This window comes from Danio rerio, chromosome 23 (genome assembly GCF_052040795.2).
Source record: "Danio rerio strain M-AB ecotype USA chromosome 23, GRCz13ab, whole genome shotgun sequence".
In the NCBI taxonomy this organism is placed as follows: Eukaryota; Metazoa; Chordata; class Actinopteri; order Cypriniformes; family Danionidae; genus Danio; species Danio rerio.
The window spans coordinates 37,079,085-37,096,601 of NC_141043.1; the positions used below are offsets into that span (position 1 = coordinate 37,079,085).

The 17,517-nt window shown below is 34.5% G+C and overlaps 1 protein-coding gene across 1 annotated transcript; it reads left to right on the plus strand.

Annotated features, from left to right (window-relative positions):
• The first annotated feature begins 450 nt into the window (after nucleotides 1–450).
• On the plus strand, nucleotides 451–17,132 carry fam50a (family with sequence similarity 50 member A). Its single transcript, NM_001017636.1, is given in 13 exon segments — nucleotides 451–733; nucleotides 2,238–2,322; nucleotides 3,987–4,086; nucleotides 4,358–4,509; nucleotides 6,106–6,182; nucleotides 6,974–7,040; nucleotides 7,142–7,203; nucleotides 7,349–7,425; nucleotides 10,096–10,150; nucleotides 10,397–10,445; nucleotides 10,681–10,751; nucleotides 13,578–13,688; nucleotides 16,837–17,132. Coding segments are annotated over 13 exon segments (1,026 nt in total). The 5' UTR covers nucleotides 451–622; the 3' UTR covers nucleotides 16,846–17,132.
• Nucleotides 17,133–17,517: the final 385 nt, after the last annotated feature.

A 17,517-nucleotide genomic window follows, 5' to 3' on the forward strand; every position in this document is an offset into this window, starting at 1 on the left:
CGATAACATATTTTAAGATTTATTTGGATGTACCAGAATAAGCCTGTATAATTATCGATGCATTTATAGGTAAAAATGTCAAAAGATTGGAAATATGTTGCATTTAATTGACATCAATACAATTAAAGAAAGAATAATTATTTTTAAATGTAGTATAGCTTTCCGTGTAAATAAATCTTCTGTATTTTCAGGACCAGTATGCAGTCTCACATGTTCCTTTAGCAATTATTATAAAAGAAAACATTTAGTCTATATATATATAGCAGAAGAGACTTGTTGTTTCAACACGTTTCTGAACATTTAACCGTAAGCTATTCTAAATTAATATATTTATTCAAATATTATCATTATTACAAATATTGTCATTATTCAAAGCGTATTATGCATCATAACTGTTATTCATCGGCTAACGATTTTAACATTTTTAGACAAACGTCTGGTGTAGACTTTTATTTTGGAATGCGGTGAACTCGCGCATCAACAGGAAGCACTACTGCGTATTACATCCACAACCGCTTGCTTCAGTCGAGAAGTTTCGCGTTTGTTTACTGACTGAACTCAAGGAGATACCCGCATTTTTGCGTTATTATTTATCTTCTGAGAGTCCCGTGAAAGAGCAGCAATGGCGCAGTATAAAGGAGCGGCCAGTGAAGCGGGGAGAGCGATGCAGCTCATGAAGAAGAGAGAAAGAGAGCGAGAACAGCTCGAGCAGCTCAAACAGAAGATCGCAGAGGCAAGAACAAACACAGCTGATAAACAAACACACACACACACACACACACACTGCTCATTCAGCATCAGCTGGCTAACGTTACACGCCCCTTATAAAGTACTGTATGTAACGTTAGTGAAATACATAAGATATAGGATTCTGCAAGATGCATTAGATCGTAAACAATCACAGAAACAGGGTTAACTATTCAATTCAATAATTGCTTTATTGGCAGGCAAACGTTACAAATATATTGCCAAAGCAGTTATAAAGTTTACATAAAAATACAGAAAAATACATATATAATAGAAACACAGTAAACGGTAGTAAATAAACAAACAAACAAAAAAAAAAAACTGGGTAAGGTTTAACTATTTGTCGACTTTACAATAGCTTTATTCGTGTAATAAAAAAAATAAATGTATACACACACACACACACACACACACACACACACACACATATATATATATATATATATATATATATATATATATATATATATATATATATATATATATATATATATATATGCTACAGCAAGAGACATGTATCTGTGTGAATCTGAATGTCAAAATGTGGGTAAAACAATACAGTACTCAACATTTAAAGTGGATCAAAGTGGATCTTTCATTGAAGTTGTCCTTAAACTATTGAAGAAGCTATTCTTGCCTTAGGACACTTTTATCAAACATTTTTGATCCACTTTAAATGTTGACTATTTCATTGTCATTCATCATAACAAAACAATATCATTGTCATTCACTAAAATATGGGAATTATTATTTATTAAAATAAGTGAAATTAATAAGTGATGATAAAAAATTGAGTTTAAATCATTAAGATCTTGCACTGTGACCCATAAATAAAGCCTTTTCAAATTCTAGCATTTTTTTAAAAGTTCTGTATACAATATGCATGTAATTTTCGATATAAATAAATTTTTGTAACTAAATTAGAGCTGCACAATAATGAAAAAATCTGACATTGCGATATTTTGTTTTTCTGCAATACATTTTGCGATATAAAAATGATTTCAATAATTAATTGAATAGCTCTATTTAGAAAGAATTCATTAATTTAGATTAAATTAAATTATTAAATTACAGGCAAACAATAAACAGACGGTGCTTTTTACTTATAAAAAAGTACAATCAAACCTAAAATCACATGGTCATCATTGTATAAATAATAAAAAAAATTAAATTATTTTATTTTTATCTTTTAATCTTTAGTTAATAATCTAATCCTGCGATGTGACTATTGCAGATACACGCATTGCGATATCGATGCTCAAATTATATGTTGTTAAGTCCTAAACTGAACGGCATTTTGGTTTGTGTCTTCTTTATAAATATAGTACAAATTTTTCATTTTTACCCTCTTCAAGGGCTGATCTTTCAGCATTGCACACTGTAATGATTGTTGACTTTTTTGTAATCAATTTCATTATAAAGTGTTATTACAAAGTTTGTTAGGTCTTCACATGCAGTTCTAAACACCTTATATATACTCTTTTTCGCAGGACAACATGGTGAAATCCAACATTGATAAAAAGTTCTCGGCTCACTATGACGCTGTGGAGCAAGAGCTAAAGTCCAGCACTGTTGGTAAGGCAATATTAAAATGATTTGACAGTACAGCATTCAGACTTAATCCTTTAGCGGTGTTTTTCTGAGTGAGGCCGCTTGTGGTGTAATAAGTTCTTCAATATTTTAATTAAAGTTACTTAACATAAAATATACTTTTTACCATACACAAATTCAACAATTTTGTATAAATCATTTCAAAAAAGCAGTCGTATATTTTGTATAACAAAAGAAGATGAACATCGTTTGTCAAGACAATTGCATATACTCAATGACTTTTTTTTTTATAAATAAGTTGGTGTTTTTATCCGTATATTGATTACATTTGAAGCAAAACTAAAAGGCCCCATTTGACTCTAATTTAAGGAATTAAGAATTACATTCTTATAAATAAATAATGTTTTGTCCATGCATTGAGATTTTATGTAGATTTTTAGTAATCAAGTAATTCAATTGCTTATTGAGTAATTAAGTTACCTCTCAGACAAAGTAATTTAAACAACTTTTAATGACGTAATTAGTAATAAATAAGTTGATATTTTACTGGTATATTGTTCATATTTTAAGCAAAACTAAAAGGTCCCGTTTGACTCAAATTTAAATTGTAATTAAGAATGTTTTTTGATGTCTATGCATTGAGATTTAATGTGAATTTTTAGTATTAAGTCAAGTAATTAAGTTACTTTTCAGACAAAGTATTAAGTAAATGTAATAGTAATGATTTAGTTAGTAATAAGCTACTTTTTAGAAGTAACTTACTCAACACTGCTTGTAGTCTAGAGCAGAAATGTCCAAACTAAGGCCCGTGGGCCAAAGTTGGCCCATGGCAACCTTTGATTTGGCCCACCATCACTGTATAATTACAATTACTGAAAAAATGTATGCATAAAAACACAATTAATTAATTTATATTAACTAAATCTAATCAACTTCTGGCACTTGCTTATAGTTTTCAGGTAGTTTGCAGGTCGGTTATTTAAAGCATTTTAGAAATGTTGTCAAAATTCTTCTGGATTGAGTTTTGGAGCACTGGCTGTTAGACTCCTTGTGCAGACAATAATCTCCCATTATATTTGCAATTAATGACACAAAATAATGTTTTTTTTTTTAAATATAAATTGATATTTCAAACTGACATGCTACAGAAAAAATAAAGAAGTGACCCACTTTAAACCATTTTTTGGTGAAAATATTAGTGTCTTAAGACTTTTTCACAGTGCTGTACATGTAATTTTAGCCCCCACCTCAGCTGAGCTACATAAAAACAAAACTAAATGAAAATAAATGTTCAATAACATTTTTTTCCACTGTAATACCTTTATTATAAAATGTAAAAAGTTCAATAAAAAGTAGTTATTATAAAGCCATGTTTATTTTTAAATATTGAATAATTGAGGAAATCACCAATGGCAACTGTAATACAGTTTGGTATATTTACCTTCGGCCCACCACCCTCATTCAAGGACGGTTTTTGGCCCTTCATAACAAAAAGTTTGGGCACCCCTGGTCTAGAGTGTGTATAGCTTGACTTCTAGTTTCAGAAAACTGAGAAAGGCTTTATTTTTGTTACATGTATCATCAAACTTTTTGGCAACCCTCAGGCAGAAGTATTGTGTTTAATCATGTCAGCTTCGTTTGTGTAATAAAGTCACTTTGTGAGTGATGAATTTTGGTGCTGTTGGCAGGTCTGGTGACTCTGAATGACATGAAGGCGAAGCAGGAAGCTCTGGTGAAAGAACGAGAGAAACAGCTTGCCAAGAAAGAGCAGTCCAAGGAGTTGCAGCTGTAATCTATTCACTTATTCTTTTTCATCCGATTAATTTGCTCTCTATTATTTAGATTTAAGCTTTTTCTTTCCTAAATACAATTTTAAATGGTTTATACACTGTACATATATATACACACTGTATATTCTATGAGAGTTTATGGAAAAAATAAATAATTAGAAATAAGAAAACAAGGAAAAGCCTGCGTTCTGCTTTTCCTTGTTTTGTTTTACCCGTAAAATCTGTTTGAGGTTTGCTTTCAAAGCTTCAATTTTGGTCTGTTCTCATAGGAAACTGGAGAAACAGAAAGAGAAGAAAAGAAAGGAAGAGCAGAAAAGGAAGATTGCCAGTTTATCCTTCAATCCAGATGAAGGAGAGGATGAAGAGGAGGAGGAGGAAGAGGAGGAGGAGGAGGAGGAGGATGAAATTGAGGAGGAGATATGTACGGGATTTTACTTTGCAGTTTTCCACAGAAACAATCTTCTTTATGATTGTCACTCTTTATAGTTATTTTTAGTAAGAATTAAATTAGAGTGGAGTACCTTGCTTTAGGCAATTTAGTTTCTACCCATACATTTAATAAGAATTGAAAAAGAAATATATAAATATTTTTTATTATTATTATATATTTGATTATTAAATGTGTTATTATTTAAAAATAACAATAGTTTTTTTACATTAATTAATTATATTTTTATATACAGTGCTCAGCATATATAAGTACATCCCTCACGAATCTATCTTTTAAATTAAAATTTTTAATAGGAAGCTATACAATATTATATTTGTGTATATACATTAGATTAGTCAGTACTGAAGCCAAATCTGGCGCTTATCTAACAAAATAACTTAAATATAAAAATAGAAAAATATTAAATACAAATTTAAAAAAGTGGAAAAAATCAAGACAAGCAAAAAAAAAAAAAGGAAAAATTTTGTAGTATATTTGTAGGTTGTACATTTTTGTTGCGATATTTTGCTTGAATTTATTTGTATTATATTTCAGTTTCTAAATATGTTTGGTGACTGAAATATTATTTAAATAAATATATCTGTTTAATAAATCTGTTTTGTTTAAGTGACCCAAAAAACATGGCCTATATTTACTGAGAAATGGATACAAATATTCGTTTTCAAAATGGGATATTCTCAGTTATGCTGAGCACTGTATATATACTCACATACAGTTGTCACAATTATTAGCCCCTTTGAATTTTTTTTTTCTTTTTTAAAAATATTTCTCAAATGATGTTTAACAGCAAGGAAATTTTCACAGTATGTCTGATAATATTTTTTCTTCTGGAGAATATCAATTTTAAGGTCAAAAGTATTAGCCCCTTTGAGCTATAATTTTTTTCGATAGTCTACAGAACAAATCATCGTTATACACTGACTTACCTAATTAACCTAACCTGCCTAGTTAACCTAATTAACCTAGTTAAGCCTTTAAATGTCACTTTAGCTCAATAGAAGTGTCTAGAAAAATATTATTGACTGTCATATATAATTTTAAATTAATTAATTTTTTTTAAACCCACAAGTGATGTTTAACAAACTGAGGAAGAATTAGTTTCTTTTCACAGTATTTCTTATTATATTTATCTTCTGGTAAAAGTCTTATTTAGTTTAGTTTGCCTATAATTTAAAAAATGTAAAAACTGCTGAGGTCATTATTGTTAGCTCTCTTAACAATGTTTTTTTTTATTAGCTACCGTACAAACCACTGTTGTCCAGTGACTTGTCAAATTAACCTAACTTGGATAGTTCACACTTTAAACTGAATACTGGTATCTTGCTAAATATCTAGTAAAATAAAATGTACTGTTGTCATCATAGCAAAGACAAAGAAATAAGTTATTAGAATTAAACAGCACTTGGGAAATATTTTTTAAATAATTCAAATTTCACATCATTTTAATAATTTAGTTTTCACCTCTGTGTGTGTTTGTGTGTATTTATATCTGGATATATGTAAATTAATTATACAATATTTATGTATAATGTTTTATTTTGTATTCTTGTAAATTGACTTGTCCAGGCCTTCCTGTAAAAAAGAAAAAACTAGGAAAGAACCCAGACGTGGACACCAGTTTCCTGCCGGACAGAGACAGAGAAGTAAATAACCCACACATGTATACATTGTTCATATACTTAACATATGCAAACCTAATTAATATGGTAATAGCTAAAAGCTTGCTTCTGCATTCACTGTCAAAGAAGGTGGTCGGATTTTCCCAAATGGCAGGATGCAATTTTACACAGCTGTTTGTTTTCATTGAGCTGTCTCTGAGCTATGCATTAAAACAAATATGCAATATTTAAAGAGATGTCAGTCAGCAGCACTCATTGAAACATCAGCCTGTGATGTTGATCAGCTGTCACATAAAACATGGTCTTGTTAGCGAGTGATTGTTTGCGCTCATTTCCAAATAGCTTCCAGTAAGGAGTGTTGAAAATGAGTTGCTGTATGCCTCTAAAAATCCTGAAGGTTTTGTTTGCTATGTTTGCATTGTGCATATTTGATCGTTTTATGTCAAAATGTCTGTCAGCAGTATTATTGAAAAGCTTAGGAAGCATGCACTGGATATTTAAAGGGATATTTCACCCAAAAATGAACATCATATACTCTCCCTTCATGTGTCACTCAACTCTTTGAGTTTCTTCTGTTTAACACGAAAGAACATATTTTGAAAAACGTTGGAAACATATATATAGTATTTGTTTTTCATACTATAGATGTCAATGTTAACGGTTTCCAACATTCTTCAAATTATCTTCTTTTGTGTTCAATAGAAGAAAGGTTTGGAACAGCTTTATTCAGTTTAAGTTGTTGTGAAAATCATTTTTTAGGGGCTAATCTTTCACTTTAAGAGCTTTTAAACAAGTGTCTTGTATGTGTGTTTCAGGAAGAGGAAAATCGTTTAAGAGAAGAACTCAGGCAGGAGTGGGAAAGAAAACAAGAGAAGATCAAAAGTAAGATCTAAAAATCTTAGAAATGTTCATGCAACCACCTCCAAGTATTGAGTGTTTGTTTCTTGATCTTTGATAAACCTGTTCTCTCTATTTTATTTAAGGTGAAGAAATTGAAATCACTTTCAGCTACTGGGATGGCTCAGGGCATCGGAAAACTGTCAAGGTACACGGCAGGTTATTAGAGTGTCCTAATTAAAGAAATGCCGCACCCAAAATGCCATATTGTTGCCATTACACTGCATGTGCAAATAAGTCAGATGGGTTCTAGTGTATGTTCTGAATTGTAAAAATGTTCTTTGCTCACGTAGATGAAGAAAGGCAACACAATCCAGCAGTTTCTCCAAAGGGCCCTGGAAGTTTTGAGAAAAGACTTCAGTGAGCTTAGGTAAACACTTATATTGTCACTTACCATTGAGACATTAATAGTTATGGCCCATTTCTACAGAGTGGTGTGGTACGGGTCGGTATAGGTCACCTTTATCTGCCTTGCATATCCTCTGCCAAATGGTGTGGTGTACGACAGAAAGTTTTAGTCGACATCATTCTCACTCGAGGAAATGTCTACAGTAAAGCTGTGTGAGTCATTCACATATCATATGAGAAGCACTTCTCACAAAACAGATCCCTTTACTTGTGTAAAATGCTCATTACTAACCTTTCTATGAACAGGATTTGATTATAACTGCAGATCAATAATTGTGCAAAATAGCCTACTTTAATGTCTGCATTAATATAAAATAAATAAATAAATGCAACATGTATGAACACACAGAGCCTTACGGTCTCCAATATGTTACCAATTACAGAAAACCTGCGCACAGCATACATTTAGTCCTTGTTTGGGTTCAAAACAACACGCAATATAGCCCAGTCAGTGCAAACCTCCCATCTGTGTCTTTAATCTTCACCAGCTCATGTAGCCTCTGTTAGAGAGTAATTCCGTCATTCCCGAGGTCATAATAGTCCAAAATGTGATGATGATGATGATAATAGTTGAACATGGCAGTTTGTTTTAGGTTGCTGAGAGAATGATTTGCTCCTTTGTTTTTTCACGCTTCACTCTCGTGTTTGTCGGGGCTTTCGTGGGGTCTTAAAAAGTCTGAAATTTCAAAAACCAAATTTTAGACCATAAAAAGTCTTAAATCCGCTAAAACATTGTGTTGTAGGTCTTAAATAATTTTAAAGAACTCGTTATTTTTCTATGTCCATCTAAAACTATATGCAGTTGGGCCAACACTCATTCAACCACTAACAATATGTTTTTAATAAAAGTTTTATTAAACATTTATTTTTTAACTCTATTCGATAATTAATATGGTTAAATTATCTTCCTTACAATATCATGTGACGGTAATGTTTTTTAAGGTTTTACCTTGGCCATTAAAAACATCTTTAGCCTTGTGCAAGTCTGAAATTTTTCTCATTATGGTCTTAAAATGCTCTTAAAAAGTCTTAAATTTGACTTGATAAATCCTGTAAAAACCCTGGTTTATCTGTTTATGAAAGGATTGAATGTCAGAAGCACTTCAGTAATCAAGTGCACGTTATTATCATCAGCTCGAGAAGATTTTCATATATAATCATGCAGCGAGCGCACACAAGCTTTCTGGAGACAGTGAAACCGCTCACGATTTTAGGCGGCCTCGTAAAACAACAACAGGGCCCAGCTGGTTTTTTTCTTCTTGGCTTAGTGGCTGTTCATCAAGACGATAACAAGGTTTGTTTGAGCTTGGGTCAATATGGCTTGTTATAATATGGATATATTATTATGATTTAATGTCTCGGCTGTGCATTTAATTTTTGTTTTCATTCTCCTGGCTTGTGTACACGCTAGTGATGCTTCTCTGTAAACCAATAGCGTTCAGCTGCACGACTAGCTCCGCCTTTGGTACCTTTTGTTGTTCTAGGTACTCTTTGCAAAGGGTACCCAAAAAGTGGTAAGATAGGGTTCACTTTTAGGTTCATTTTGACAGTGGAAATGGCCATAAAAGCGTATCAACCTCAAGTACCACTCAGTGGAAACGGAACATTAGTGAAGTTTAGGTATTTTGACACTGCACTTAACCACCTTAACTTCATTCTAGGTCAGGGGTGTCAAACTCAATTCCTGGAGGGCCGAAGCCCTGCACAGTTTAGTTCCAACCCTGCTCCAACACACTTACCTGTAGGTTTCAAACAAGCCTGAAGGACTTAATTAGTTTGATCAGGTGTGTTTAATTAGGGTTGGAACTAAACTGTGCAGAGCTGCGGCCCTTTTGGAACTGAGTTCTGAGGAACTGAGACACCTGTGTTCTAGGTCATGGTAAATCAACATTTCACATTTACACATCCAGAAACATGCAGCAGATTTTACACTGGATGCAGGATTCCTTTTATTTATTTATTCATTTTCCTTTCTTGTTAATTCCTTTATTAATCTGGGGCCCCCTCAGCAGAATGAACCACCAACTTATCCAGCGTATGTTTTATGCAGCAGATGTCCTTCCAGCTGTAACCCATCACTGAGAAACACCCATACACTCTCATTCACACTCACACGCTACGGACAATTTAGCTTAGCCAATTCACTTATAGCGAATGTCTTTAGACTTGTGAGGGTAAGCGGAGGAAATCCACGTGAACAAAGGGAGAACATGCAAATTCCACACAGAAATGCCAACTGACCCAGCCAAGGCTTGGATCAGTGACCTTCTTGCTGTTAGGCGATATTGCTACCCACAGCGCCACCACGCTGCCCCGGATTCCTTTTAGTCATCAAAAAAAAAAAAAAAAGTAAAAATACCTGCTGTTTGGAATTACTTACATGACTCCAAGGTCCAGTTCTGAGGATCGCATGGATTTGGTTTGTGACAATTTCCTCTAAGAACCACTATTATAATCTAAATCATCTGCCTAGTGCTAAATATGTGATCTTGTCAGGAGATGATTAATGAGAGTTGGCTGACCTGTGACTAGTCGTGATGTTTTAACTCATCAGAGTATGCATGGAGAAAATCAAGGCACTTGTGTTTTGGATGCTTTTGTGCTGATGTCATTGCATGTTTGTGTCCTTCAGATCAGCAGGAGTGGAGCATCTAATGTACATTAAAGAGGATTTGATTATCCCACATGTAAGTAAAGTTTCCTATAAAATAAAAAAGTGTGTGTGTGTATCTCTCTCTCTCGCTCTCTCTTTCTCTTTATTCTTTAAAGGATCTAAACAAGTACTTTTTAATATATTAGTGTGTTAACCTATGTTAATATAATATGTTATGTAAATAAGGCCCAATCCCATTAGTTCATTTATTTATCCAATAAGAGTTGATTTTGCCCATAAAACACATCTCTTGATGATAGAAACCCTGCTTTTCTTCCAGCACCACAGCTTCTATGATTTTATTGTGACAAAGGCACGAGGAAAAAGTGGTAAGTTCCCACATTCTTCACTACCTTTGGTTTAACAGGCTCATATGTGGCTTCTGACTTTGAATATTTTAAATATACTCCTAATTAATATAATTATACTTAGTATATTTATATTAATTATACCTGATTTTAAATATACTCCTGATTTTAAAGATACTCCTGATTAATTACTATATTATTTAACTGCATCTCTGTTATTAATGTTAAGAGTTGAGATCTTCTTCTTCCTCTTTAGGTCCCCTTTTCAATTTCGATGTGCACGATGACATTCGGCTGGTGAATGACGCCACTGTTGAGAAAGATGAGGTAGGAGGATTTTTTAGCCATATCTGAATCAGAATTAAAGTAAAAAAATTTGCAAATACGCTGTTAAGGCAATTTTACCTAGAACGTCGAAGTGAGTGTACAATGAGCTCATGATATTAAATCAAAATTTCTACTTCACCCAAAAATCAAACTCACTATTTACTCATTCTCAAGTGGTTCCAAACATTTGAGTTTCTTTCTTCTGTTGAACAAAAAAGAAGATATTTTGAAGAAAGCTGAAAACCTGTAACCATTGACTCCCATTGTATGAAAAATTAATGATTCCAGCTTTCTTCAAAATATCTTCAAACTGATGAAAGAAACTCAAACAGGTTTGTAACGAGTAAAGAAAGAGTAAATGATGACCGAAGTTTCTTTTTCAGGCAAACTTTCCTTTTAAGCATGATTGATAGCTTGTGTTTCTGGTTTAGTTCCAAGTTTGTGTCAGTTTTCTGTACGAGGTAAAAGCCAATTGGAGAAAAGACTAAACAAAACAAAACAAGATGCCTACACAAGGAAGAAAGGACGGGATCAGGATGTTTGCTGCCAAAAAGTGTACTGTTTTGATCAGCACCATCTCTCATCGATTCTAGAAGTTGCTGTAGGCGATTTGGCTGTTTTGTGTTCGTTTTGAAAGTACTCCTTTGTATGTGATGTTAGAGGTCAGGCAAGTGTAACATAAGATGCATTTCTGGTTGAACAAATGAACAAAGTTTAGTAGAAATTAAATGTAAAAATCTGTTACCTAAATTGCCTTACTATACTACCTGACAAATATCTTGTTGTCAACCCCAGTTGTAAGGGCAACAAATAATAACTTGACTTCCACTTGATCATTTGCATAAGTGGCAGAAGGTAGATTTTCTGATGAATCATCTGTTAAACTGCATCCCAATCATCAAAAGTACTGCAGAAGACCAATTGAAAAGATGAAAGAGGAGGAGTTAAAGATGAATACAAAGAATCTTGATGAACTCTGGGAGTCCTGCAAGAACGCTTTCTTTGCCATTCCAGATGACTTTATTAATAAGTTATTTGAGTCATTGCAGAGATGTATGGATGCAGTCCTCCATGCTCATGGGAGTCATACACAATATTCATTCTTTTTCCACTGCAGCATGACTTTATATTCTGTTCTGCTCATTATTTCTGTTAAGTGACAAGACTTTTGTCTGAGCTAAGTCAGTCCTTACTGTCCTAATAAATAATTGAAAATCAAGGCATGATCATATTTTATTTTGGTAAAATAAGTATAATCTAGAGGCCTTTGCCTTTCATATAAGCCACTTCTGATACCAAATGATCAATTAAAAGTCAATTATTATTTCCTCTTCCTAAAACTTGGATAGGCAACAAGACTTTTGTCATGTTGTGTATGTTACTACACTGATTTGCAAGTGTTTTCTTTTTATTTACGGCTGTGAACTGCATTATGGGATGTTAATCTCTGCTTCTGCTGACTTTTGAAGTTAAAAATTCAACTCTACAGTTTAACAAAGTGACTTTTATTGATATTTTAGTAGTTTGATATAATATATAGGGAAATAAGTCTGTAAAATAACAGATAATCTTCTGGCAATTTACTACAAGGGTTTTGTATCATAATATAAAACACCAGCCCAGACAATATATCACTTTAAACCAGAGATGCCCAAACTAGGGCCTACGGGTAACGTTTGGTTTGGCCAGCCATCTCATCTGAGAAGAGAGTAAGAACGATGGGGATGGTTTCAATATTGTCAGTTCAAATTTAATGTAACCCTTTGGTTGTTTTATTGTTTATAGCTAACTGAAAATGAATGTTTCAATTAAATGGTGTGTCTATTCAGGTTTTGTTTAAATATACATATTGTCACCCAAGAATGTAGAGACATTTTGGTGAGCAAGTCAAGACAAAGGCAGATTCTGCTGGACTAGAGTATTCAGCATTAAACTCCACTGTTTTATGAATGTAATTGTTTTTTGTTTTTTTTGTGCATTAAGTTTTTACTTTAAAAGTTAAACTGCATTAGATAATATGATTTAAAGTAATCTTTTCTATTTATTTTGAAATATCCTGAAATAAATTAGGAAATTACCCATGGCAACTTTAATGTAGTATAGTATATTGGTATATTTTCCTTCGACCCTCAGCTCTTAATGATATTTGGTTTTTGGCCCTTCATATGAAAAAGTTTGGGCACCACTGCTTTAAACTATTAAAAATGCTAATAAAAGTCACTTTTTCGAATGTTTCTAGGTTAAAAGTTGTCGGAAGAAAAATCAAGGTCTCATAATTCAATTCAAAAGCATGAATAAATGGGGAAAATAAACAAATGAATCTGCTAATATTTTTTTACAGTGTATATACAGTGAGCAGCTCCGAATTCCCGGGATTACACTTCAGTTTTTGTGTTTTTTGTTGTTGTTGTTGTTGACTCTACTTTGGTTCTTTTGAATGTTTTTATTTTCTCATCAGTTAATCTTAATTTGATAAATACTGTTATTGCATAACTTTAGTGTAATCTGTCTTCCCATAATAATGGGGGTTTAGTTGTTGTGTGAACAACAAGGAAATATGGAAATTTACTGCAAATTTAGAAATATTTGTTCTGTGTATTTAACAATAGTTTCAGGCAACCACAGCTGAAATTGTATTTATTATTTTTTCCATGTTGTCTTCAGAAACTTGAGAATATGTGTATATATATGTATGTGTGTGCGTGTGTGTGTATGTATATGTATGTATATATATATATATATATATATATATATATTATATATAAATATATAATACAGGGTTTGTCAGTATATTTGCTCATTGAACGCTTCTCTCCCTTCTTTAAGTCTCATGCAGGAAAAGTGGTCCTGAGGAGCTGGTATGAGAAAAACAAACACATCTTCCCGGCCAGCCGATGGGAACCTTACGATCCCGAAAAGAAATGGGATAAATACACAGTAAGTATAAGCAGACGGTCACTATATTTTCTGAACGTCTCCACTCTGAAATTGATGTTATGCCTGATTTGAATAAAAGAGTCCAAAACATGATCCTAACCCGAAACACCAAACATATGTTTCAGCACCAGCCAAAACAAAAAACACACACGATTTTCCATAGTGAACAGGATGTCGGCAGAGTTCAAACAAAGTCACATCTGAGCATTTACTTTTGATGTCAAACAAAATCTGAGCTTTGAAATTGTGCAGATTTTCTAGGAATTTCCAAAAAGAAATGTGCTTTTAGTTTGATGTAACTGATTGCTTTTGTCATTTATTTCAAGTGACACATGAGCCAATCGTCTTTTCTTGACTACTACCTTAAGTGCCGAATGAGAATGAACGAACGTAACAAAGTATGTTGAAAGAAACACTATATCTTCAGGGAAATATGGCAGATGAAAGAGGCTCTGTGTGCTTCAAATATATAATCGTGTTGTGGTCTGACATGGCCATTTAACCAAAACCAAAAATGGCGGTTTTCCAGGACAAGCTAAAAATGTTTTCGGGGAGATGAAATCAAGATGTCGGCAGACTACAAAGAAATCTCAGTTGTTTATTCCTAGTGTGTTTACGAATTTCAGTGTTTCCCCTTAGGTTTACAGTTTTAGGGGGGAATAAAAGTAAAATAAAAGTATTTAATGCCCTGTTCATGGCTGAGAAGTCCCTCTCACAGTTTACACTGCTGACTGGGACCGTCAGGGCAATAGCAGCTACTTTAAAACTAAAATAGAAAATAATAATTTTAAAAACAAGAAAGTTGGCCAGTTTGTCTCATTGCGCTATTAATATACTCTACCAGTTGCCACAGCAATATCACCCTGCAGCCTAAAACTGGTTACTCACAAAAGCTAAGCAGGGCAGAGCCTGGTCAGTACCTGGATGGGAGACCACATGGGAAAACTAGGTTGCTGTTGAAAGTGGTGTTAGAGAGGCCAGCAGGGGGCGCTCAACTTGTGGTCTGTGTAAGTCCTAATGCCCTAGTAAAGTGAAGGGGACACTATACTGTCAGTAAGCACCGTCTTTTGGATGAGATGTTAAACCGAGGTCCTGACTCTCTGTGGTCATTAAAACTCAGTACTTCTGGAAAAGGTTAGGGGTGTAACCCCAGTGTCCCGGCCTAATTTCCTACATTGGCCCGTATCGGCGTCCCAATCATCCCCATCCACTGAATTGGCTCTATCACTGTCCGTCCACTCCATCTGTGGCTGGTGTGTAGTGAGCACACTGTCGCAGTTGTCCTGTGGCTGCCTTCACATCATCCAAGTGGATGCTGCACACTGGTGGGGGTGTGGAGACTGGAGAGACCCCCCTCATGATTGTGAAGTGCTTTGGGTGTATGGCCATACACAATAAATGCACTATATAAATACACATTGCTTGCTTGCTTACTTACATTAATATTAGTGTACTTAAGGTCAAGTATAAAGTATACTTTTATTAAGTATAATTAAAAAAATGTAAGCATACTTCTTTTTTCTTAAGGGTGTATTTACTGACTTGCTTACCAAGATCAGACTTGTTCTGCCAGGGGGGATATTACCGCTCTGACAGCCAAGTTGAGTCAAAGCCTCTCATCCAGTGTAGTGATAGGGAGTAGAGATCTGTGCAGGACTGAAATTTCAATCCTGCTCCAACCAGGTTTTATACCGCACCTGACCGTTCCCACCTTATATTCAGTCTTTGTTCACCCGCTACCCACCCCGACCATTCCCGCTAAATCCGTTTTTCAAAATGTCACGTTAAAATTGGGCACTACCAAAAGAGAAACATAACAGATACAAATGTCGGTTGTACAAGTAGTATAGGCTAAATGGCAGTTTTGTTTGCCCCTTTGTGATGAGGCATGACTGCAGAGTGACATGCGGTTAGGTTTGTGGTTGGTAAGGCACAAGAGGCTGAGACTTTTTCAAAGTCAGATTTACAAACAAATCCTTTCAATATACTAATTGGTCTATACCAATTGCTAACTACCAATTGTGTTTCATATATCATATCAGCATTCTTTCTATACATGTAGCAGGTTCATATTGGGCCACAGAAGTTAAATAGGCCTCCCTAAAACACCCAGCTGGATGGTACAGAGTCCAGTCAGCCAAGCAACACACAGCACCACGGCGGATGCATTTTTTTTTCTCCTGAAATTTAGTACCGTGCCGCAAGAAAACTAGTTGGGTCCCACAGGAGTGCAGACCTCTGATGTGAAGTTCCGATCATTTTATTGGCTCGGACCTTTGAGTCTCGTTCATTGAGATTAACAAATGTCATTTCGTTCAATTTGCCAAAATATTCTAAAGATGTTACGAGTTGCTTCTAAACTCATCTATAACTACACCAAACATTGAACAAATCATAACTAGAATGCTTTAAGAGAGAAAATTATTTACCTGGTCTTTTGACAATGATTATGTCAGCTCACCTCTTCTGATGGGTGTTCAAATTTGAGTGGTTCGTTCACGTCACACTGACAGTCCCATATTAGCATAACCAATGCACACAGTCTAAACCGGAAGGAACCATGATTAGTTCACCTTTTAAGTCTTCTGGTTTTTGAGTCGCACGTTCATCACGTGACTGCATGTAAAGAGAGATTACTCAAACCGAGGACTCAAGAAATGAACAGATCAAATCACTTTCCGGCTCTAAATGCATATGACTGGCTTCTGTCTTTCCCTTGATGAACGAAACTAACGAAAATGAACTAATCTTCTCCTCCACCTGCACAAATGTGCGCGTGCGCAAATGAACGAACCACTCGAATCATTCTCGAATCATTCATTCAAAATGAGTCGCCTCTCAGATGTGGCGCACACTCCCATCCCTATATAGTAGAGAGTGGCTGTGAACTCCATGCACTGTGCGAGATTCAGAGAGCAGAAATTTGTAAACTCGCGACTATGTAGTGACATCATTTTTATGATTTGTGTAATTAAGATATTACATACATCTAATTAGCTTGTTTATTTAAAGAAGTTGCAATATGGCTCTGTATAGAAAATAAAATTAACTTGAATTCAAGGGGGGTGGAAAAAGCCATTGGGAGAGTGGGGCGCCCCCCAATATAATGGTAGGGGAAACACTGAATTTCTTTTCGTTGCTTTTTCAGATTCGGTGAGATGCCGCATCGATGAAACCTGCAGAGCTTCGATGGATTCATTGACCTTGGGCAGCAGAACACTTCTTCATGTGTAGCATTTTAGACCATCAGTTACTCTTTTCACCCGCATTTTCATTGTATATAGGAGAAGATGAGGCATAAACTGATTGTGAATTGAGTTTTTTGTCATACACTTGTTGTTTGGTATAAACAACTAGGTCTTTTGTTTTTACGCAACTGATATTGACCTTCTCCGTTGTATTTAATGAAGTGTTTCATTCCTCTATTAAAAAAAATCAATTCGTCACTCTTGTAAATCGTTTCATGTTGATTCCATCGGCCGCTTTTGAAGATTGTTGTTGTCTACATTTTATGAAAGATTTGTAGGTTCCCGGAGAGAAACCACTCCTGTCGAAAATTAAATGGAAAGCTCAATAGTCACGTAAAACCGCAGGCTATCAATCTCTCATGGCGCATTTCATGGAACTGTATTTACGCCAATCTTATTTTCACAGATGCAGAATGTTGCTTTTGGCTATTGGTCCTGCAGGACTGATTTTGTGGTTTGAGTTATTATGGGTCGTTCATCAGTTTACATGGTCAGGGTAAAGCCGGAAGAGCAGCTTCAAAGCAGTAAATCAGGTTTAGGCATACCTGGCGGTTGAGGAACGTTGACAGCCTCTACATTTT